Source organism: Coturnix japonica, chromosome 2 (genome assembly GCF_054131305.1).
Source record: "Coturnix japonica strain WE chromosome 2, WE-NBRP24, whole genome shotgun sequence".
Classification (NCBI taxonomy): Eukaryota; Metazoa; Chordata; class Aves; order Galliformes; family Phasianidae; genus Coturnix; species Coturnix japonica.
In genome coordinates, this window is record NC_140664.1 from 49,334,353 (window position 1) to 49,360,237 (window position 25,885).

Here is a 25,885-nt window from a genome sequence, read left to right on the forward strand (position 1 = left end):
AGTAACTATGGACTGTTTTTCAAGTATTGTCTATGTTTTCTTTAAGTAAATCAGTAAGAGATTCCAGGTCAAGTACTACTAAGCTGAATGGCTGCTGGAGACCTCCAAAACAGTGCAAAATCGACACTCTAAAGAGCTATGTAAACTCTTCCCAATCTGTGGACTTACTATACAGGAGATTACATTTTATTGGAAGAAAAACACTGACATAACAAGCCACTGTGTTACTGATGTTGCAAATTTGGTTGGTTATTGTTTCCATCTGTTTACAGGTTAGAAATTTCCTTCTAAAGATTAATGCCTTAGGATGCATGCCAAAAGAGTTTTCATCTCAGAGGTACAGCAGCTGCCCTTGGAGAAGCGGGGAAACTGCACTCAGAGGTGATTTCATGACATGCCTCAACCATTCCACATATTGGATCTGACCACTGTTAAGGTGCATTCCACTATATGTCACTCCACCTATGTGGAGTCTCACTTTGTGAGACCCCACTTGGAGTACTGTACGCAGTTCTGGGGCCCCAAAACACAAGAAGGACTGAACTAACATAGTACTTGTACTTTAGGAATTTAAACATGTAGTAGATGATAGGAAATTGGCTAAATACTGCTGAACCTTCTATTTTTAGGTTTTCAATTTATGGGCAAATCAAGTCAATACAAACTGAGATGTTGTACCAGTAAACAGCTAATTGTTGATTTTAGGTGAAAAACAGAGGTATATGCGAAAAGAACATTACTATTGTTCTTTGCCATACATGCCATCCTGCCTGCCACCCTTTTTTTAAAAACCTATTTTTCTTTCATGTTATCATCCTTTCATCATTAAGAGGGGAAATCATCAGTAAGATGGGAAGGTAGCATAGAAGACCAGAATTGAATTCTTGATGTAGTTGTGTGAGTAGAGATCTGGGTGAGTGTAAGTTGAGCCATATTAAATTATCAGCTACTTTAAAATCATTTTAATAGCAGACCAAATGCCTTATAAATAACTCATAGTCATTTAAACAAACAAAGTAACAAACAAAAAAGAACAAAAGGCATTATCAGAATCTTAAAATCTGTGAAATCCCAGATAAAAACACCCAGATAATTCTAGACAGTGAATTATGTTCCCAAATATTATTTAATCATAGAATGGCTTTGGTTGGAAGAGACCTCAGTGATCATCAGGTCCTAATCCCACTGCCACAGGCAGGGTTGCCAGCCACTAGATCAAGTTCTACATCAGATTGCCCAAGGACCCATCCAACCTAGACTTCAGCAATTCAGGAACAGGGCACACACAACCTTTCTGGGCAACCTGTTTTGATACCTCACCCCTCTCTCTAAACTTCTCCTTGACATCTAATTTAAATCTCCTTTCCTTTAGTTTAAAAACATTTCACAGAATCACAGATCACAGAATTACCCGGGTTGGAAGGGACCTCAAGGATCATGTAGTTCCAACCCCCCTGCCTGGCAGGGCCACCAAACATACACATTTACTAGATCAGGTTGCCCAGGGCCCCGTCCAACCTGGTCTTGAACACCTCCAAGGACGGGGCATCCACAACCTCACTGGGCAGCCTGTTCCAGGACCTAACCACCCTTCTAGTAAAGAACTTTCCCCTAACATCCAACCTAAATCTTCCCTCCTTCAACTTAAAACCATTTCCCCTAGTCCTGCTATTATCAGCCCTTTCGAAGAGTTTACTCCCCTCCTGGGAGTAAGTTCCCTTCAGGTATTGAAAGGCTGCAATGAGGTCACCTCGCAACCTTCTCTTCTCCAGGCTGAACAAACCCAACTCCCTCAGCCTGTCCTCATAGGGGAGGTGCTCCAGCCCCCTGATCATCTTTGTGGCCCTCCTCTGGACCCTTTCCAAAATTTCCATATCTTTTTTGTACTGAGGGCTCCACACCTGGACACAGTACTCCAGATGGGGCCTCACAAGAGCAGAGTAGAGAGGGACGATCACCTCCCTATCCCTGCTGACCACCCCTCTCCTGATGGAGCCCAGGATCCCATTTGCTTTCCGGGCTGCCAGAGCGCACTGCTGGCTCATGTTAAGTTTCTCATCTATCAGGACCCCTAGGTCTTTTTCAGCCGAGCTGCTCTCAAGGACAACTCCTCCCAGCCTGTACAGGTGCCTGGGGTTCTTCCGGCCCAAGTGCAAAACCTTGCACTTTGCCGTGTTGAACCTCATTAGGTTCACCCGAGCCCAGCTTTCCAGCCTGTCAAGGTCCCTCTGAATGGCATCTGTTCCCTCCACCGTATCGACTGCACCACTCAGCTTGGTGTCGTCAGCAAACTTGCTGAGGGTGCACTCCATTCCCTCATCGATGTCATTAATAAAGATGTTAAAGAGCACCGGTCCCAAGACAGACCCTTGAGGGACGCCGCTTGTTACCGGCCTCCACCTGGACATAGAGCCATTGACCACCACCCTCTGTCTGCGGCCTTTCAACCAATTGCTTATCCATCTAGTTGTCCACCCATCAAATCCACCTCCCTCCAATTTGGAGATGAGGATGTGATGGGGGACCATGTCAAAGGCCTTGCTCAGGTCCAGGTAAATGACATCGGTCGCCTTCCCTTCATCCACCAACTCCGTCACTCCATCATAGAAGGCCACAAGATTAGTTAAGCATGACCTTCCCCTGGTGAAGCCATGCTGGCTGTCTCGGATCACATGCTCGTTCTTTATGTGATCAAGCATGTTGTCCAGGAGGATCTGTTCCATAATCTTCCCAGGCACAGAGGTGAGACTCACCGGCCTGTAGTTACCCGGGTCGTCCCTGCTCCCCTTCTTGTAAATGGGAGTGACGTGACCCTTCCTCCAATCATCCGGGACCTCACCTGACAGCCACGACTTCTCAAATATGATGGAGAGCGGCTCAGCAACCACCTCAGCCAGCTCCTTCAGGACCCTGGGATGCACGCCATCTGGCCCCATAGACTTATACTCATTCAGTCTAAGGAGGCACTCTCGGACTTGCTCTACCCTTACAGTGGGGAGGGATTTACCTCCTTGGTCCCCACATGGAGGTATGGGGGTGCAAGACTTAGGGACGTGAAAAAGACTAGAATCCTGGCCACCAGTGAAGACCGAGGTGAAGAACTCATTCAGCACCTCAGCTTTCTCTTCATCTGTTGAAGCCATTTCTCCTTTTAAATTTACCAGAGTAGGCACGCCCATTTTGGCCTGTCTCTTCTGGCCAATGTACCTGTAGAAGGTTTTCTTGTTGTTTTTCACATCCCTCGCCAAGTTCAGTTCTGCCTGCGCCTTGGCTTTCCTGATCCCACATCTGCAAGTTCGGACGGCATCCCTGTATTCTTCCCGGGTGACACAGCCTTGTTTCCAGAGCTTGTACACCCCTTTCTTCACCCTCAGTTCTCTTAGCAGGTCCTTGCTGAGCCATGCCGGTTTTCTACCTCTCCTGCCCACTTTCTTAATCAGGGGAATGGAGACCTCTTGTGCTGCCAGGAGGGCATCCTTGAACAGTAGCCAGCTCTCCTCAACGTCCTTATCTTTGAGGGCAGCGCGCCAGGGGATCTTGGCCAGCATTCCATTGAGAAGCTTGAAGTCTGCTCTTCTAAAGTTGAGCATCCTGGTCCTGCTCTTTGCCAGGCCCACATCGCTTGAGATCACAAACTGAACCAAGGCATGATCGCTGGAGCCCAGGCATTTGATGATCTCCTCAGCGTTGGTGAGCAGCAGGTCCAGCAACGCTTGACCTCTGGTCGGTCTGTCCAATACCTGAACCAGAAAGCTATCATCAATGGATTCTAAGAGCCTTCTGGAGCTCTTGCAGCTCGCCGTGTGGTTTTCCCAACAGATGTCAGGATGGTTGAAGTCCCCCACCAGGACAAGAGCCCGTGAGCCAGACGCCTCACGCATCTGGAGCAAGAAAGCCTCATCAGCAGCCTCCCCTTGATCAGGTGGCCTGTAGTATACCCCTAATACCAGCTGACCTTTATTAGTCCCATCTCTAATCCTAACCCACAGGCTCTCAACCTGTTCTTGACTGTTTCTCATGGGGAGCTCCTCACAGTTTATCCAATCTCTGACATAAAGGGCGACTCCCCCACCCTTCCTACCTCGCCTGTCTCTCCTAAAGAGCCTATAGCCATCGATGGTAGTATCCCAATTGTGGGAGTCATCCCACCATGTTTCTGTGATAGCAACAATGTCATAATTTTCAGAGTGCATCACAGTTTCCAGTTCCTCCTGCTTGTTACTCAGGCTCCGTGCATTAGTATAAAGGCACTTCAGCCGGGCTGTCCGTCTCACCACCTTCATAACCGATCCAGGATCCACTAGAACAGTGGCATCCCCAGCATCCCCCTGCCCTACTCCCTCCTTTTGCACTCTGCAATCTTTGCCCACAGAGTTTGGTACAATCCCTCGAATGCACCGTTCAACCCCAGTAGCCCTTATTTTGCCCCCTTCCCCCTTTGTTCCTAGTTTAAAGACCTATCAATGAGTCCCGCTAATTCTTCAGCTAATACCCTCTTACCCCTCAGGGACAGGCTGCTTGCATCAGCAGCCATCATTCCAGGTGCAGTGTAGATTGCCCCATGGTCAAAATAGCCGAAATTCTTGTGTTTGCACCAGCTCTTAAGCCATCTGTTTAAGAGATGGGTTTTTTGGATCCACCCTGTGTCTTTTCCTGACACCACGGGCATAGAAGAAAAGATCACCTGCACCCCAGCTCCTTCAAGTATTCGCCCCATTTCCCTGAAGTCTTTCTTGATGGACCTCAGGCTTTGCTTGCCAACTTCCTCACTGCCAGCCTGAATTATTAAAAGTGGGTAGTAGTCTGAAGGATGAATCAATCTAGAAATTTTCTTTGAAATGTCCCTGACCCGTGCCCCAGGAAGGCAGCACACTTCTCTGCGGGTAGGGTCAGGCCGGCATATAGGGCCTTCTGTTCCTTGCAGAAGGGAGTCACCTACAACAATCACCCTTCTGTCCTTACGTGTAGAAGCAGTCTTGAGTCTTCGGGGTGACCGCTTCACCTGTGGCAACCTCATGGGTGCACCTGTTTCCATACTCTCACTAGTCCCCCCCTCAAGTTCCAGGGCCTCAAACCGGTTTCGCAGAGGCACGTGGGGAGCCGGGGATGGTCGTGATGGAGGATGCCCCTTCCGTCGAGCAGGTACCCGTTTCCACTCCTCCTCCCTTCTCAAGTTACTGCTGGGGGGAAGAGAGGACAGGGGGCCGGCTGCAGTGTTGCCAGCTGGCTGGTTCCCCTTTACCACCTGTTTCTGAGGTGGCAGGGGCTGACATGCTCCATTAGGAGCCTCGACTGTGTGCTGAGAACTTGAGGCTGAGAGGGACTGACACCACCAGTCAATCTCCCTCTCACACTCTTTTATAGTCCTCAGCCTCTCCACTTCCTCCTTCAGGTCAACTACGAGGCTGAGCAAGTAGTTCACCTGGTCGCAGTGAACACAATCACTGCCTCCCTCACCCAGCCCTGCAAGGGCCAGGCTCTGGCACTCAGTACAGCCAGATTTCCCCTTATCCTATCACTATCTACCCATGTGAAAAGTTGATTTCCCTCATGTTTATAAACACCCTTTAAATGTTGCAATGAGGTCTCCCCACATCCTTTTCCAGACTGGAAAAGCCCAGTTCCTTCAGAATATCTTCATAGGAGAGATACTCCAGCCCTCTAATGATCTTTGTGGCCCTCCTTTGAACCCTCTGCAAAATCTCTACATCTTTCCTGTGTTGGAGGCATTCAAGAACTGTAGAGATGTGGCACTGAGGGACATGATCAGTGGGCAGTATTGGTGGTAGGTAGACAGCTGGACTAGATCTTAGAAGTCTTTTCTAATCTTAATGATTCTATGATTCTATGGTTGGAGGACTCAGACTTGGGTGAAGTACTCCAACTGGGGCCTCATGAGGGCAGAATAGAGGGGGATTGTCACTTCCCTTGCCATGCTGTCCACCTCTCTTCCAATAGAACCCAGGATATCATTGGCCCTCCAGGCTGTAAGCAGACACTGCTGGCTCGTGTTAAGTTTTTCATATACCAGGACCCCTACGTCCTTCTCTTGCCTTCCTTCTGCTGAGCTTCTCAGCTTGGTGTTGTCAGCAAACTTGCTGAAGGTACAATTTTACTGTGAGCACATAAAAAACTGCACAGAATTCTGACAAAATATCCATCTTCTTGCCTCTAATCCTGAGGCAGTGAGGCCACAGGTGCTCTCTGAACCACTAACAAATTATGTTAAAAGTTATTTTAGTAAGAGCTCAAATACAGATTTTTTGAGAAAAACAAAGAAACAATTCTGTCTGAAAGTAGCAGTGAAGAAACAATCACACACTCCAAAGTGATTTAACAAATAGCATATGGTGTAAAGCAGGATTACCAGGAAATAAGTTGATTAAATGGACAACTTTTGCAGCTATTGCTGGTAGTAACTGTGAACTACTGCTTTGTAGCAGGATATTAACTTCTCTTTTAATTAAACTCCAAAAGTGAGTATGCCTGACTTGCAAAAGCTATCCAGAATAGTAGAAGATGGTTAAGTTTATATCTCCTTGTGAAAGATTCACTGAATCTACCATATAAGTTGGATAGTGCTGAATGAAATATGTTTTGTTACCCATTGCTATTAAGTTAATGTGCTCATAAATTCATACAATTTTAAGTAACACAATATGAAAATTTCCTTTCAATTTTATTTGATTTTATTTGTAATAGAAATAACCAAGAGATGAAGTAGGAATTTAAAAGATTAGTGTGATTTTTTTCAGTAACTTATAAAGAAACTATTTTTCATTTGTTTAAGACAATAGTTATCAAGACAGTTATATAATAGCAATCTTCTTTATGTCAGCTGCTTTCACACAAGTTTATAGATACAGACTCCAGATCTTTTTGACATGTAGATGTGTGGAAGAAGTGATCTGGAGTTTAAGTCATTGCTTTTGACATAAAAATTTCAATTATTTTGCTCATGAATTTGAAATACTACTAAGTTGTCCATCATCTAGTCCAAACAAAGGGAAGCTTACCAATTGAGATAGAGGCTTGGCTGTGGAAATAGGTAGGCATCATACATGATACGAAGGTAGTCATCACATCAGCCCACTTCATTCCTGTTCTGAACTCATTACTTACAGGAAGGAAACTATCCCTATATTTGGGGGAAAATCATGAGTGCTTTGATGTAAGTTTGACTCTTCTCCAATTACAGTACAGTATGATTTATACTACACAGTATAATAAATGTCTATTGTTTAATTAGTAAGCAAAAACAGAAGAGACTGAAGAAAGATACAGAGTACATTTCAGTTCATCTGAACATAAGTTTTTATGTGCTTAAAGAGTCAAGCGAGATCAAAGACCTTTAAAGTTTAAGTGTATGCTATTTTTCCATCACATTAGTAGAAGCCCAAAGAGCAGACAGGTTGTAACAACAGTCATGTGCTGAAAAATTATGTAGACAATAGTGTGCTATCTTGATTAAAAAAGCAGTGAAATCTGTCTGACTAAAATATACCCTGTAGTGCCAGCTGGCTACAGTACTCTACCTATTCTCCTATTCTGAAGTGTAATGCTTTTTTTTTTTTTTTTTTTTTCTATTTAAATAGGTATCAGTTTCAAGGCTGAGTCATTATGGAAAGAGCAGTTTTCTATATTCAACCCAAGTATGAATTCAAAATCTGTAAAACTACTCTGATTCATGTAGGTACCTAAATATTTAAAGGCAACCATGTTAATTGAAGTTATTCCAAAAAAGCAGTTTAAACATACACCTTTGTAAATTTGCAAGATTGTAAAATAGCATGGCTTTCTTGTCATTGAAAAGTGGTCTATGAAAAATTCTGTTAGGATTTTAAATGAATATAGCTATTGAAATAATAATAATCAGGAAATAAAAGAATTTAGTTTATAGCACATCGTACCTTCAGGTGACATCTCTGGAACAGTAGCCACATAAGGTCCATCTAAGAACTGTGGTTCATGATCATTGATATCTCGAACTTTGATAATAAATTCTGAATCAGGTTCAATAGGAAGTCGAGTTTTCCTGTTGATGACTTGTGCTCTTAGAATGTAGAAGGATTTCTTTTCTCTATCCAGCTTTTGCCTCACATAAATTTTGCCATGTTCATTGATGAAAAAAATGCTGTCAGCTCCCTCCCCTGTCAAAATATATTGTAGGCTGCCATCCTCCTTGTCTAAATCTGATTTCAGCTGTAAGTGAAAAGCAGTAAAAAAAATTAAAATTATTATTTAATCCCCATATTCTGGTAGAAATCAAATTTGATATATTAGTTTTCAACTTTTAATGTCTTCATTCCACAGTGCACCCCCCGCACCCCCTCCCTCCCCGCCTCCCCCCCTTCCCCCCCTCCTGCCTAATATTTGATAGAGGACATTGTCACATTTTTAGCCAGTTGTGTCTCAGTTTTAAAATATTGATATAGCTGACATATAAATATATGGTAAACCTGAAAAAGTGACTGTGACTCCAGTCACTCTGGAGTGAAAAGAATTAATGTTATGTATACACTTAAGCTCATTGCTTTATCAGCTTTTATAGTTTCTGCTTATAGGTCCTTAAAATTTATCCAAATTCTTTGTTATTACAAATGTCAAGTGCGTCTTATGATTATTACAGATATATATATATAATACTAAGTGTACAATACTAAGTGTAATCATGAGGGGGAGTGGTGTTCCAATTTTATTGTAATATAAGGGATGAAATCCATTCTGAGATTTAGGTCTGTATTATTTATTCTGAAATAAATTGACAGGCATTTTCCATTTCCTGCCAGGATGATCTGTATCCTCTCTTATCTTGATAAGACGAACTTTATGATGATGATTCCTTTGATGAAGATGAGCCCTTGAGACTGTGGTCCAGCTGCATTTTTTACATCAATAGAATTGTTCTATTAATATTAACGGTATGCAACAGCACTTTTGTGATGGCAGGGACTGAAATAATTGATATTTTTCGCAGCATCGTTTTCCATCATATCATTATTTCCCTGTTATTTTTTGTTTGTTTGTTTGTTTGTTTTTTAAATTTATTTTGGGTTTTGAATAAAACATGTCAAAATATTTAAGAGGTAGGATAAGTACTGAATAATTCAATGTAATATATGTGTATAGATATATTCAATTGCTTATTCTACAAGGTAGCATGTTCTGAAAGTGAATTACATGTCTAGATGTTCTTTTAAATAGCATTACTGTTTTGCTTCTTTCTTTCTTTCTTACCTAACCTACACCTCAGTGTAGACTGCATGTTAGAAAAGAAATAACTGAGACACACTTCCGTATTAGATCTACTAAAAATGTTTTGTGATAACTGCTGATCTTGAAAAAGTTCCTGCTTTTCTTTGGAAGCTGTATTTTGAATTGTATATCTGTTCAATTTTATGCATTAAGTTGACAGGGACACTGCTCTGAGGTATGAGGGACACAGTGCTAAGTTCCTATATTGAGTCTTTTCTGAATATTCAGGCCCTAAATTTTCAGTTAATTCCCCTCAAAAACTTGAAATATCACTTTTAGGGTTATGATGATAACATTCTTTAAAATACAAACATCTTAAACTCTGAAATTTTCAACATATTTGTTGTGTTCAAAATGTGGGGTAAATAAAAACACAATATAATTAAAGTTGTTTAGAGATGAAAATGTATTATATTTATGTAGTTTCTTTCATGGGAAACTGTTCTCCAGCTATGGGAAAAGTAATGATGATTAAAAAATGAGAATGTCTATACATGTTCTTCCAGAAGTAAGACACTTCTGTAGCAGTTACTTTGGAGGGGATGAGAGAAAGTAATTAATAAATTTTGAGCACCCTTTGGGCCCAATTAAATTTTAGTGCTAGTTAATTAGCAGTTAAACTTATTTTGGTTCGTTCATCTAGAAAGTGCCTTAAAGAAATGAAAACTAGATCTCAAGATTACAATTACTTTTAGTTTACAAAAATAAATAATAATAATAAATAATAAGAAGAAGAGTAAGCAAAAATGGAAAATAAGGAGTAGATAAAGTCTCATTAAGACAATTATCTTAAAGAACATTTTTAAAGGAGGGTGAAAAGTAATTGCTCGTTGTGCTAAAGCTACATTTATCTAATGAACCATGCAGATTCCTGTAGTTTCTCAGTTGTAAAAGGATTTAGTATTAATCTGCTTCATTAAAAATTAATGAGGGATGAATCAGCCGCTACTTAGTGTAATAGAAGATCATGCTAAATACTGTTTGTAAACTACACTGTAATCAGTATAGCTGCTTTGATGGAGTGCCAAAAATAGCACAAGCAAATTGCCAGATGTTGATAAATGGGACCTTATCTTTCATTTAGAAGATAAAAAGGAAATTTTCATTTTGGTACCTCTACCTTCTCTATGCAGTTTTAGTTTCAGTAACTGAGTGAGCGCTGTGTTCCCTTGATTGTAGAGCCAGATGATAGAAGGAACTTGACTACTGCCTCTAGTGCCAGTAGTTCTTTGTTCCCCAATCAGATCACAGTAATGTTACAGTGTTGTGCTGCCCAGTAACATCTGTCTTAGGTCATCTTCCTATTTTTCTTTATATTTCCTGGTCAGGTGCTAATCAGCATGTTAGATATAACCTGGTATCATCCTGTCATAATGACTTGTCATACCTGTCCAACATACATAGGCATCGTTGAGGTCTGTTCCTCAGTTACAAAAAGTGGCTCCCATACCCAGCCACGCTTCACTCTTTGAATTGTTGTGTAAGACTGATCTGTGTTTTGAGCACTGAAGTTCTGCGTGGTTGGGTAACAATGTCCAAGTTGAACAAGTGACAGCACAAGAGAGAGGATAGTGGAGCAATTCATGCTGAAACCTCTTTTCAAACGATTTTCATCTGCAGAAAAGGAGAAAAAAGTAAAATAAAATGACAAAGCATCCATTCTGTCTTCCCACTTTTACTTATATATTTTGTGCTTATATAGTAACTGATTCATAATCTTATAACCTCCTCCCCTCCCAAAAAGGAAAGAGCTTAAACAGTCTGCTTCTGCTTAAAACAAAGATTCCTTAAGAGACTCTGGCATGAACATCAAGTGTTCAGCTTCCCTTTTTGAATATCCTGCACAGGGACTTTTTAAGCAAAAAAGGAAAATCATCCTCCAATTAATTCATCTTCCAAATTAAGCTGGGCAATTGTATTGTAGCATAGGAATAATTTGATTGGAATAATTGTATACTTCTGCTTAGACAGAGCTCATTTTGTACTGTAGTCACAGAACTGCCTGAAGGGTGAAAAGTAGTGAATAGTAGTGAAAAGTACCTTAGTGTCCCCAATGACTAACAACTGAAACTGAGCAGTGCAGATTGTTTAAAATCTTCTCTCCCTCTTTCCCAGGTCAGCAAAAATGCCAAAAAAAAAAAAAAAAAAAAAGCCTAGGTGCAAAAGTACCTTGAAGAAGTGGTAAAAAGCACATCTTTCTCCTTTCTGATCTATAGGAATTAAATGTTTTATCTGCTTTTAGCAACTTTTTGCCTTTGATTGAACATAGGATAAATGTATCTTAAAGCCGTATGCTCCTGTAGCTAGTTTAATTTGCAGAAAATACTCTTAGAAAACTAAGGCTCAGCACAAACTATCTGCTATTATTCAAGTGATTTTTGGCACAATAATTAAAACACAGAAATTTAAATAATGTGTAATTCTTAGTTGAGAATCACCATCTCCTAAGTGGCAAAGAGAATTTTGAAAATCCTTACCACATGTTCACAAATTACTAACAATTTTCTTCAAATCTTTATCCACCAAGAATAAAATTTCCTATACAGAATTAAAGTCTGGTTTATGAATTTACCTTATGGTAGACAGACTGTGCAACACACTGAGAAAAATGTATGTATTTGTCCGCTTTTAATTTAGGCTTTTAAAAGCCATAGACCATGGACATCCTGAACATGCCTGTTCAAAATAAAATACACACTAATATGTCTTTTAAAATGAGAATTTAATAATACTGCCATCAAAACCCAGTCTTTTGCCAGCAGGTCAAGATAGGTGACCCTTCCTGTCCTAGCATCTATGAGACTGCACTTGGAATACTGTGTCCAGTTTTGGGCCCTGTGAGGTCTGGATATATTGGAAAGAGTCCAACAGAAGGTCACCGATCAGGACACTGGACTTCTTCTGTGAGAAAGACAACTGGGAGAAGAGAAGGCTCAGTGGGAATGTTAAAAAAATGTATAAACACCTGAGGGAATGGTGCAAAGAAGATGGAATGAGACTCTTCAATGATACCTAGAGGCAGGACAAGAGGCAGTGGGCACAAACTAGAGGTTATACATAAACATTAGGAAGATATTTACTGTGCGAGTGATCAAGCTCTAGGATTGGTTGCCTAAACAGGTTGTGAAATCTCCTTCATCTGAGGTGCTCAAAAGCTATCTGGATGTGATCCTGAGCAACTTGACCTGTGTGGCCCTTCCTCAGTAGAGGCTTGAATCAAACAATGTAAAGAGGTCCCTTTTAATCTCAGTCATTGTTTGATTGTGTGATGCATGGCAAAGGTAAAACAATCTAAGTGAAGAAACAAATAGTCAGAGACCTTTCTGAGGAATCATAAAGAAGATTATTTCAAGCAGTATTTAAATGAGGAGACAGGCATTCATACTGGCCTGTAGTAACTACTTCTGATTTTTCTGTTTGTTCTGACACTACATACCTATTTCAACAAGGTATTTCAGGCTTGTAGAGTATTATTTCATGAAGAGTGAACAGCAAATGGAGACTCAGCAAGGTCATCTGACAAGACATTGTTTATGCACATCACAGTGAGGATACAGAATATGACTACACTGACCAACTGCTGAACAGATTTCAACAGTGCTCTCAGCTGTTAGCCACTGATGGCTACATCAGTGGTAAACAATTTAAAGAGCATAATTAGCATTTGGGTCCATTTCCTTGTCTCTTCATTCCTAGTTTATTTCAATAGCCTATGATACATTTATTCAGTCATCACACCTCTGATTTATTAGTAGTAAATAAGCATTTTCAAATTTGGGGATTTTTCACACAATTTGTTACATGTATAAAGTGACATTCACTTGAAAATGCTGAGCACATTATTGTGGAAAAACATAAGGCTATGTAGTGAAACTGAGAGTTATATGTCTTTCTGGTTTGCCCTTCTCTGCTCAGTCAAACATGTACAATTTGTTTCAAGGTATTTCAAAATAAATTTGCTTCCAACATCTTTGGATGTTGAGACACTGCCTCCAGCTTCTGGTCAGCAAATTCTTTGTATATCTAATATTTGCCTTGTGAAGCAATCACCTTCTTTCTATTCTCCAGAATCAGTATTCGAAGTAACTCTTGCAAAATATCCAGAAACCTAATTGCTTATTCCCTTCTCTATTTCTAGTCTTTAGTAAACAAACAAGCATACAAACAAATAAATAGAAGTCAGTATTATTTCTTACTTGAAAAAAAGTGCTCGCAGTTGTTAAGATAGCTCTATGCTGAGAGTGATTCCTGTAACAGTGACAAGTATTGCCTCACTATGCCCTTGCATTCTTCTGTCTTCTCCTATCTATCACTTCTCTTTTGTTGTCCCTTAATTTGTAAGGTCACTGAAAATGAAATGACCTTATAGTTTGTGTTATAATATATAGTAGAAGGGATGATTACTAAAAGCACTGAGTTTTTATGTGATATAGTAATGAACAAATAGATAAAATCTTAATAATGTAATCCCTCATTAAAAAAGAAGAGAAATGTATTTTTAGAGATGAGCAAATGAGCTGCCACTAATAATTTCCCAAGAGTATGAAAGAAATAGGGACCATATTTCTGCTCCTGTTCTACTCTTCAGGAAATAGTACATCTTCCCTCTCACTTGCATTGGATTGAACTGTTTTAATAAAGACTGATACTTAGAGTAATGAGAACATCAATTACAATTGTAATAAGTGGGCTACAGCTCTTAAAGCATTATTTTCCATTTAGCCTTAATGAAAGTCAAGATAGTCTTGTAGACTAGGAAAAGATTTAAATTTTTGGAACAAAGTTGTGAAGTACTTTTCTTTGTTCTAGAATTGCCTCCAAGTTTAAACCTATCGCCATTTGAAACTAGAGATTAATTTGAGGTGTCCTGGTAGTCTGACTTGGTTTTGAATTCTCTCTATTCAAGTAAGAATAATTTATTATTAATTTTGACAAGTTCAGTACATTACAAAGTAGTACCTTTTGCTGCCTAACATTTTGTGAGTAACAATAGGTAGAGTAAGATGTTCAAAAAATTGGCCTCTGGAATTTAGTGAAGCATATTGAGTGCTCATGGAAAAAAATAAAAGACTGACTAAGGAAAGGCAAAACAGCAGCATTATGAAGTATTTATGGACAGAGATGATGAGGATAGTTTCTGTTCCAGTTCACATATCTGAAGAATAAGGATAAAGTAACCTAATTTTGTAACAAATTAGTAAAAACAAAAACAACACAACTTGAAATAAGCAAAGTCTTACAATTAGGGACTTACAACATTCCAAAACATGTTAACAAGGTACATACTTCTTAAATAGAGACCCTTAAGACCACCTCGTATGCTTACTTGATGAATTTTTTTGTTTTGTTTTGTTTTGTTTATATTGCAGGACTTTGAAAAAGTGACTCCTGAGGAAAACAATACTCTTTGTCCTTTAAAATACTATGCTGAACAAAAAAACAGAAAAAAGAAATTCCTTTGGTGTAATTAGGTGATGTCTTTGCTTGTATTAATAAAATCAAGCAAACAATAACAGAAAAGTAGAACAGTTCATGTAAGCTTATCAGATTCATTAACATGAATCTTCTGAAATGCATTTCTTTTCTCAAGCGGAGGCCGAACATGATCATGTGACTTTTGATTTGTGTGCTTGTGTTGTTATTATTGTCATGAAATTTGTCTCCCCTATAAGCTCTTATCTTTAATCTTCCTTTAATCTTCCCCTACCCTTAGCAAGTTTGCTGATGATACAGAGTTGGGAGGATTGGCTGACACACCTGAAGGCTGTGCTGCCATTCAGTGAGACCTGGACAGGCTGGAGAGCTGGGCATTAAGAAACCAGATGAGGTTTAACAAAAGCAAGTGTAGAGCCTTGCATCTAGGGAGGAGTAATTGCGTGCACTAGTACAGGTTGGGGGATGACATGCTGGAGAGGAGCTCTGTAGAGGTATCTGGGTGTCCTGGTGGATGGCTATGAGCCAGCCGTGTGCCCTCGTGGCCAAAAAGGCCAGTGGCATTCTGGGGTGCATTATAAAGAGTGTGACCAGAAGGTCAAGGGAGGTGATCCTCCCCTTCTACTCTGCCCTGGTAAGGCCCCATCTGGAGTACTGTGTCCAGTTCTGGTCTCCCCAGTACAAAAAAATGACTTTATTTTATATAACTGATTACTATAATACTAGTGGGTTACAATGCTGCTGCTCTATCTCCCTTCAAGAAAAGGTTGCATATGCACTCATTTTTATCTCTAGTTCAGGCTCCACCCAATGTGATAGACACATGGTCACATTTATAACATACAGTGAAATAATTACATGTATGTATGTATGTATGTATTTTATATTTATATGCATATGTGTATATTATATGCATATAACATAGTCAGTTATTCAGTGTATGCTTGTGGGTTTTTTGTTTGTTTGTTTGATCCTGATACTTAAAATTTATTGTTTGTTTTTGTAATATGGATAAAGCAGTGGTAAAATATTCCTACATTTGCAAAATAGCGAACTTAGTCCTATTCTTGCTACTTTTTACAGCTGCAGAATTTCACCTGACTTTAGGCTGCTCCATCTAACAAATATACCAAATGTAATTACACTCTGGTTACAAGAGCTAATGTCTAAAATGTAATATCTTCATTCAGTTAATGAGAAATATATCAACAGTAGTCTTGCTATTCTAATGCATGCCTAGCTATTTTAAAAGCTATTACTTGTCCTTGAGAAGTATCTTTAACATGTCTTGATATGACATTTGACCAAATCATATTGCATATTAACACATTAACAGCTTCACGTGTCTCAACTAGTCACCCAGCATTTCACTTACATGGAAGACAATTACTTAGATGTTATGAAAGTGACATGAATTTCACTTTATTCTAATTGGGTCATTATTTTCTTCATTTTGTAAATATGCTATTATACCATTAGGGAAAGACTTCAAACTGCTACATGGGATTGCCACAGTAATTATCTGTCAGTTATACATGAACAAAATAGCTTTAGAAAAGTAATTTTTTTAGTTATTAGTGCTTTCACCTCTCTGTATTTTGATCAGTGTAGCTGACTGATTAGAAATCCAGCTATTACTATTGTTTTATAATGGTGTACTGATTATTATTTTAGGTAGTGTATTTACACATATCAACTGATTTCAGCATTTTACTAGTGTATGTACTGCTTTATGGAATATTCCCAGATGCCATTTCAGATTGCAAAGACCTGAGCTTTCAAATCCTGGTAAGCTGTTGGCAGAAATTTATAGATACTAAAGAGATGAAACATCTTTTAAGGTATCAAACTGCGATATTTGTTTCTCAAATGCTCTCTCTAATATTAAAATCATGTAGGTATATAGAGAAAGGCGGGACAATTGTTTTTTAATGAGAGGAAAGGTCAAAGTTGAATGATGAGATTTCCTACAGTGACTGAAGACTGCAAGTGGAAAAGCCTTGTTTAGCCCTCAAGCCAAAGGAGGTAAGTCAAAAGATGGAAAGACATATCTGTTTTTACAATCTTAGGCTACAACGTACTTTTGATTCACATTCTGCCTCTGAAACTATTCTAATCATCAAAAGACATAAGTAAATGAATGTGGAGAAATCAGACTTCATTCTGAATTTAAACCAGTGTGACTACTCATCCTCAAATTCCATCTGGATTTTGACACATATGGCTACCTTTAAAAAACTTATTTGCTAGTGGCTATGAACACACAAGATGAGAAAGTCATCTTTTGCCCTTTTTGTTCCTGGTCCATCAGTATTTTCAGAACTGAGCAATTGGTTATTGATCTGCAGTTTCCCAAATACACATGCATCTGGAGCCAGTTCAATATTTCTAGGTCTAGTTCATCAAGCCTGTTTGTATTCCTTGTGTGCTAAGAGTCTAAGAATTTTGGAAAAAGGAAATGATTATTTCACTCATTTCTGTCAGTTGTACTACATGGAGCTGAACATGAACCTTCAAATACTTCAGTCATGTCCATTAGGAGACAGAGAACTAATTTTTCCAGTTGAAGTTCTTGGAGTTACTTTACAGCTGGTAGTGGCATCTATCCCCAAAATCTGTGGGGGCAAAGAGAGCATCACAGGGCATAGCTCTGTGGGGAGGGGAAAATTTCAGATTGTGGGACTCAGCCCCACAGTCTGAAATTGTGGGGCTTTTGTTCTGCGGAAGTGACATTTTGGAGTGCCAGTTAAGATACAGTAGGATTCTGGAAGACTTTTTGTATTTTTTCAGATGGAATCCGAGGAGTATTTAAATTAAATCTGGGACATCAGAAAGGAATAAAGTAAACTTAAAGGAGTCTTTTGGAGTTTACTCAAATACTTAAGTGGTATCATGGATAATGTCACACTGACACACACAGAGAAACTCCCACAGGTTCTCCATAGGTGACTAATCCTTTAAAGTTTCTCCTAAGTTTCTGTGACATCTTCTCCTCTTGTGAAAGCATAGCTTCTAAACAAGTTATTAACTAAATAGAAGTTGGTGAACATTTCATAAACACGAGGTATTAATATTCCTACTTTTTTTCTCTCTATTTATGGCAAGAAAATGAAGTAGGAATATCTGTCTTGTTTTCTAAATTTTGATTAATTATATTTTGTTCTGTTTTACAAACTATTCTGCTATGCATTTACATCCTACTTCAGCTGCAATATTTCTGAGATAAAGAAAACTTGAAATTTTCTGTCTGAGATATGTCCACTTTCTGCAGTCATTCAGGAACTTCAGCATATGTGTGACAAACAAACAAACAAATAAACAAGCAAATATGCTGAGATGCCAAAATATTGTTGGGCTGATAGTTGTGATGCACTGCTCTATATACAAATAAACAAATGCTTAGTTTTAATAATAGCTTTCTTTAACTATTGCTACTATTTATTTTTAGCATAGTTTGCAGAATTGAAAATTGACTAAAATACATTATTTATGCATAAATATTTTGCTGACTAAAAAGACCAACATATGCACGCAGGAAAAATGGAAATATTTGTCTTCTACTATTTGCTTTTTATTATAGAGAGGTAGCAAATCCAATTACAAGATGTTTGATTCACTGGGCAAATCCTACTGGAACATCTTCTGCTCTGCATGATACCACTTGGTACTGAAGAACCACTTGTCAATTAATGAAACGTTCCAAAATTCTTTTTAGGTTTCTGGTTACTTTTTTGCTTTCATTCATGATTATTTGTTATAGGTATTAATAACTAAATGAATTCCTGTGTCCCACATTTCTGAGGAGGTTTAAGCCCCTCAAACACAAAATACACAAGGATAATAAATAAATAAATAACTTGTGGTTATGGCTTTGTAGCCAATTTTCCACATAAAATGAGCAAATCAGAAACACACTTAAATGAAATCATCCAGGCTAGAAAAGAGCTGGACAAACAACTGAAGATGGCAAAATATTCTGTTGTTTCACCATGGTTTCTGTTCTGCATCTTTAAATCATCATTCATTTTTTTTCTTCAGAACAGTTTTTACCTTACTATGACATTATTTTTCCTCCTCTTAGCCTATTTTGAACTTTTCTTTCATAGGAAGGCACTGAGGCTCGCTACCCACTTTTTTCCTGCTCTACTTTTAAAATCTATTCCTCAGTCTGCACCTAATGTTCATGAATTATGTAGTTACCCACCCATCAGTTCTGTCCCCACAACTGCAGCTCATCTGCTATGTTTACTGCATATTCAGGCAAGATTTTACCTCTATTGAATCTTCATTTGTTATTATCACCCCTTCATCTGTGTGAGGAGCCCCTGTTGCTTCTAATGCAGATTATTTTGATATTTGACTTCACAGAAGCCTACTGCAAAAAATTATCTGTCTTGCATTATGTTGTTAAGTCAGAATCACTGTGGGTCATTCAGAAGGTAATTTTGTTTATTTCAAGAATGCCTTAGCTTTTATATTCCAAACTCAGAATGTGTCCTATTAATGTGATATATTACTATAATGTCAAAATACAGAAATCGAAATATGTAGGAACTGAAGAAATTCAGTGCAATACTCCCATGTCTGGCAGAAAGCAGAAGTAAGTATTAGGAACTCTCAGTTGTTTCAAAAGAATATAAAACCTCTGGAAGACAGCATTTGTTATTTGACATTTGTACAGTTCATTGCAGGGTAAAAACAGATTCTCCAGAGTAAAGGGGAAAATAAAAAAGAGAAAGAAAAAAAAGAGGATTAAGAAAATTACAGTCAGAATTGTGATCAGGCCTGGCTGATGAAGTGATATAACACATATTATCAAAGAAGTTTTGCTGTCAAGAAAGGAGCAGAGTTTATGGGAGACAGAAGCCATCTGAGAAAATGTAAAAGATAAATAAAAATCTGTGTAGCAAAGCAGAAGGCTCAGGAATTAACCTCAGGAAAAAACATGAAGCCTTTGCAAATAGCAAACTTAGCAACAGATGATGCATGTTTGAACAGGTAACAGTGCCTAGATTTCTGTGTTTCTTTTAAATAATTCCAAAGATTGTGTAAAGGTGAAATACTATGTTCATGAATAAATTTTCTAATTAAAGAATGAAAATGACAAGGCAAAGCTAAAAATAAAAAATAAAAACTCTCAGAGTGAAACTTGAAAATATGAATAAAAAAGACCTTCTCCAACTGATTTTTCATTTCTTCTATAATTTCATTCTTTCTGATATGCATTTATTTTCTTAATTAGATGCAACTATGTAATAACCAAAGCTTGACATTGGAAATTTACCTTTAAAAACTAGAAAACTCTGTTTTTTTAGCAGGCAAAATAGGAACAGGACTATTTCTGCCATGACTATTTCAGTCAATTTTATACTTATTTAGGCTGTAACTTTCATATGCCACTAAAATTTTGGCTAGAGACTCATAGAGGAAAAACAAGCAAGGATCTTATTTCTCATCCCTAAATGTATATGTTAGTATTTGTGAGAGAAGTCAGGGTGTAGAAGAGTAAATATGAGCAGCACTACAAATCAAATAACTTTTGTTTGGAAGAGGCAAAAACTTTAATATGGGAAAAAAAAAATATATATATATATATATGTAATTTTCAAACATTGTTTTTATATGCATTAATTGACAGAAAAATAAATTCTTAAAATCAAGTAAAAAATGTTCTGAAACTTCCTAATGTCCCTTTAATTTTAAAGACTCCTATTTTTGTTTGTTTGTTAGTCTGTTTGCTTTTGATTACATAGATATTCCTTTCTGTGCATTTCTGTCTATTTAGCACATAATAATGTGTGGGCTTTCTGTGATGAACTGTATGAGGTTAAGGTTCTGTGACCAAATTGTAGAAAGCAATTAACTACACAACAGTGTTCTCTGTACTGATTAGAATGATATCTATTTCATGGATATAGCTATATATATTTCTATCTGTGTGTGAAAATGATACATATGACTTCTTTCAAAGTTTATCCTGTCACATGGATCCGCTCATGAAAACTGGTACCAAGGAAGTTCTTCCAATCCACTGAATTGTGAGGATACATTTCAGGGTACGTTTTTGTCCTGGCAACCAGCATTCCTACTTTGTAGTCAATTCCTGTTCTTATTTAGCCTTCCTCAGGTTCTTATGCAGTTGAGTGGATAATTAACTTCAGTCCGTATAAACATGTGCATGAGCCCTAAAAGATGCTCTAATTCACTATAAGATACTGTTGAAAACTGGCCCCAAATTAAGTTCTTACTGAAATTTGTTTGCATGGATACCTCTGTCCTTCAAACTTCGTTTGCACCATTACCCTTCTTTCAGATTCTTTCAGAGCTGCTGACTATTTAATTCATTACAAGCCAGCTGAAACTGGGAAGTCCATAGCATTGCCATAGTAACTGAATGGACAAAGACTTTATTCATTAGTTTATATAAGTGAAAACTCATATCCTGAAGACAGTAATGGTTATAAATTATGTATGCCTATAACGTCCACTGCTAATGGATTATATATATTTAATTAATAGATGGCAATTCCTTAATAGTGAAAAATGGGCTATGACTTCCCCAGACTCACTCAAAACTAGTTTTGTGTTGGACAGTAAGCCAATCAAGAAGCCAAGGGAAATAAAAAGGAACAAGAAACTGTAGTAGAAGTAGTGCTATCCATGTGTGCTTTTTGTGTTACGAGAAACTATGAATCATACTATTAACTTATAAGTGCTTATTTTGAAGAAGACTCTCAATCTCAGCTGCAAAACTCCATAAAGCTGCGTAAATTTAGAGTAACATTTCACTTTGAATTCTGCAAACTGTTGAGAACAACTGACCTGAAGTTGTCATTATTCCCATCCTACTAACATACTTTGCAGGGACACTGCTGGTATAAGAAAGAAATGAAGGAGCAAAACTGATGGAAAATTCTCTTGAAAATAGTTTTATGAATTGTATCACTATGTCATAGGCAATATGAGTTATTTAGGGACACCAAAGTCTGTTGTATTAAAAAAAAAAAAAAAAAAAAAAAGAAAAAAGAGGGGTTACATAGTCACCAGCGGTACTCAGTGGGATCAAGATTGATTTCAAGAATGAAAATCTGTTGCTTTAAACTGAATGGAGAACTTCTTCCATCTCTGAGAATAACTGTAGTTTGCTCACATCTTCTGCTTTATGCAACATCTATCATCCAGGCAGATTAAAACCAGGCTGCTTGCACTGCAACTTCATAAGCAGCACAGGTAAATATTATGAATACCTGGAAAGTTCTCTGGAAACTTTGAGTAAATGGATAGAGCAGACATTTCATTCACTGATCCTGTCTATAGCTTCAACATTTTATAAAAGGTTTATACAATTTAATCTGCTAGATCAGTGGATTTTGTAGCTCCTTTTCATAAGACTCCTGAGTTAATCTGCTATTCATTTTAATCCCACAATTGTGAAAAGAACAGCCAAAATGCTTATTGATAATACAGCCTTGTTTTATCCTGTACTGCTTTGTTTCATTCTGTTCTTACATTTAAATTCCAGTGGTGGCTTTCAGCAGAATCTAGATCCTGAACATTTTCTGTGCACATTTAATTCAGAGAGCAGACTGACACATATATTTCTCCCTGGGTAGAATTCAATTGCTAGTCATGTTTTTAGATTTTATCTTGAGCTTGACATTTTGTTTCATATCATCTATCTCCTATCATACCAGGTGGTTTGGGTGCATTAGTCAATCCTTGCCAAGGACTTGTGGAATATTTAATAAAGGTAATTTATTCAAATGTCCACCTCTTGAGAAAAGGTAAAACTTCCAGGCTGGAATGCATTGGATCATCTGTTCAGTGATGGTTCCAAAATCATATAATTATAGTGTCACAGAATGGCTTGGATTGGAAGGGTCCACCAAGACCAGCTAGTTCTAACGCCTCTGCCATGGGCAGGATGGCCAACCATAGAATCATGACAATGATCTAGTATGCTGAATCTAAGAGAAAACAAATACAACAAACAATAACAACAACAACAACAAAACATGGAATGTGGAGCATTCCTGTGGCCAAACTCTGTGATCTTCTTGCAAAGATGGAGACCTGATCCTACCATTGGAACTGATAAAAAACTTGTTTTCCTTAGCTAGCTGTGAGACAGCAGTTAAAAATATGTTTTTCAGTTAACATTGCAAGACCTTTGTATGTTTGACTGTAGTCACTCAAGCTCCAATTGAAAATCAGAAAAAAGTATAAAAATGGCTTAATAAGGAATTTGAGAGCAGGATATAATCAGAGACAAGCAATGAATATATCATCACAGGCAAGCTGGGATCAGCCAACAGGTAGAGCCTCTCTCCCCTGTAGTAAGGATATCTATTGGCTAAGATTCATAGATTCAGTTATACTGAGTGCTTCCCTGCAAAACTTAGAAATCTCTATAGGTTTATTCCATAATTTCAAGCCTTTGTAGTTGGATATATTATTCATGTTCCTAGTTAACCTCACATGCTTTGCAGACAGTGGATTTAACTCTGTCAATCCAAAAGAACCTGTAATCTGTCACTTTAATAAACTGCACTGTTCAGCTATGAGGATTCTCACTGGGCACAGACAAATTCTGTATGAGTTGTCATTAGAGCCAATTTGAATATAATTAGACAAATTGGGCTGTGAGTTATTTGTGCATTTGTAATCATGATAGTTCATATACTGAATGTAACTGGGCTTATAGCTGAATGGGGCATCACTCAGAATCTAAGCTCAACCGTTCCCAGCCCCTTGGAAGCCTGAAGACAACTGGAACACAAGGAATTTTGCTTTCTGCCAAACTTCTCTGCCCTTTTCACATAACACTTCTAACAGTGTATCAGTTGGATGAAAGGGAACAGGATGCGGAAAGCTATTCAGAGAAATAAAAGATTTTTAACAAAAGGGAAAGAAAACAGGAAACAGATATACCACCACCATAAATTTATTTTGCTATCTCATAAAATAATAGAGGTGATTTCTGGTTTTTTATTTGGGATTGGTGGGGTCTTATCTTTGTTGCTGTTGTGGTGGTGGTAGTTTTTTGTGGGTTTTTGTTGGTTTTTTTTTGTTTGTTTGTTTGTTTTTGTTTTTATTCTGTGTGTGTGATTTTAGGTAAATTAAGTTCTGCATTTTCCAGGAAGCTCTCATTATCTATAAGATTACATAGGCAACTGCTCTAATAGTAACTTTCCTCTTATTTCCTTTCTCTGTCCTTCTCAGTACAGTATAATAATTTTTTATTTTTAGAGATCTCTTCTGGAAAGTGTTGTTATTAAATGACATCCTGCAATAAAAGGTTTCTGAAAGAAAACCAGTTTCTATGTTTCGTTTAATTTCAAAAAGTTTTTTTGAACATTGAATTAAGTATGTTAAACTCTCAACAACATTTGATTTTAATAAAAAGTATCTGGCCTGAGGAAGCTTACACTTGAAGGACTGCTCCGCAAATTGGTGCTTCAGTCTTAGGAATGTATTTAACAGCTTGTACCAACATAATGAATGGAAAAAAATTTTTCTATTCGGAGTATTTACTGAAGGAAAAATACTTTCATAAAAAAAAGAAACAACTGTAAGAAACATGCCACACACATTCTCCAAAGGAAAAGGGACAAAATGCCAATTGGAACAAGGAGCAGATACATTTTAGATCTTCTGAACTTGGCTTTCAAGATATCTTGCCATCCTCTGTACACAATACCAGCTAAGCTTTCCAAATGCACACAAATATTAAAAAAAATAAAAATAAAAAAAATTGAGCAATAATATTGTTTTAAAATTAAAATTATCTTGGGAAAAATATCTTACCTTGAGAAAATTGGGAAAATCTGAACTGTTTCAAAGTTGAGTTATTCCAGGTTGATCAAATTCTCTGAAATGACACAAAAATATAACTTTCTGTATTAAGGAAAATAATTAAGGAAAAACAAACAAACAACTTTTGTCACATAGATAAACAAATATATAATGTAAACAGAATATGAGAGAATATTTCACTGCAGATTATACCACTTTTTTTTTTTTTTTTTTTTCCTCATATATCAACATCAAATGGGATGCTAAGATATTTACAGCAAAGATCAAGTAGAGATCAAGGTTTTGGACAAAGGCAATCTTAAAGAAAAATATGATCTATTACCAATATTTTAGCAATTTAATCTATTTGGATTTACTGTGTCACTGTTGTGGAAACACCATTCAGTTCAATATACCAGCCATATAATTCATCTGCAATAAAAGTCCTTCATCTTGAATAGCACTTCCTTCACCAACTATCACTACAATATGGTTTTATATTAAATATATATATATATATATATATATATATATATATATATTTTTACTAAATGGTAAATGAATTGTAAATAGGCTCCTTTTAATCCCACAGAGGACTATCCTGCCCATACACAATCCTCTTAAATCTATCATTTAAAATATTTTTTTGATAACAGCACAGATTCTGACTATCTTTTCCTGCTCTTATATCTATCACTGTAGTCATCTCCTCTCAGTTTTTGCACCTGTGAACTAATAGTTTGCTTGCTGTGAATTGAACACATGTAAAATAAATAAATAGATGGATCAAGAGATAAATAGATAATATAAAAACACAGGTTAGTTTGTACTTGCACCAGAACAACTGAGTTTGAAGTGAGAAAATGCATGTGAAGGTAAGAAAGAGATTGAGATGCTTATGGTATGTTTAAGGCTTCAGCTCCTTAGGAAGGTTGTTGCTATTTACAGCTGGGCTTAATCTATTCATATCACAGGGCTTTTTCCTGTATAGTGTTCAGTTTGTTGAGCACTTTAATACAATATAAGAACTACTTCAGACTTCACAACACTGCACTTCATAACATTCATAGAACGTCTTCCAAAACAGTGCTTGTTTCCTGACCATAAAGCAAAGAAATGAAAAGAACTGAAAGAAAACTGTCTTTTATTTTGGTAAAATTTTCTAGCTGATAATTAAATATTGTGAGTATTGGCTCAATATATGAATAAGCACAAACTAAACAAAGTATCTGAAATTTCTGACTAAGATTCTTCCTGGCTTTTTCATACTTTATAGAAAGAGATCTTTGAATGTATTGAGTTTAATTTAGTAAATTAACTTCTAGATGTTATTATCAGCAAATGGCAAATTAATTTCAAAACTGGTATTCCAGTAAAAATGTACCCATACGATGTTTGTAAC

General features: G+C 37.5%; 1 protein-coding gene across 13 annotated transcripts in view; it reads right to left on the reverse strand.

The window, feature by feature from the left end:
• Positions 1–25,885, reverse strand: part of LOC107309979 (cadherin-19) — a 93,693-nt gene that overhangs the window by 22,493 nt on the left and 45,315 nt on the right. For 8 of the 13 annotated variants that reach the window (XM_015855198.3, XM_085537541.1, XM_085537539.1 and 5 more), the window contains 3 exons: positions 24,496–24,559; positions 10,643–10,869; positions 7,911–8,202 (listed from right to left, as the gene is read on the reverse strand). In XM_015855198.3, the coding sequence (XP_015710684.2) occupies positions 7,911–8,202; positions 10,643–10,840 (490 nt within the window). In that variant the 5' untranslated portion in view covers positions 10,841–10,869; positions 24,496–24,559. Of the gene's footprint in view, positions 1–7,016; positions 7,139–7,910; positions 8,203–10,642; positions 10,870–24,495; positions 24,560–25,885 lie in introns of all 13 variants that reach the window. The other 5 variants (XM_085537548.1, XM_085537547.1, XM_085537545.1 and 2 more) reach the window with 1 other exon arrangement.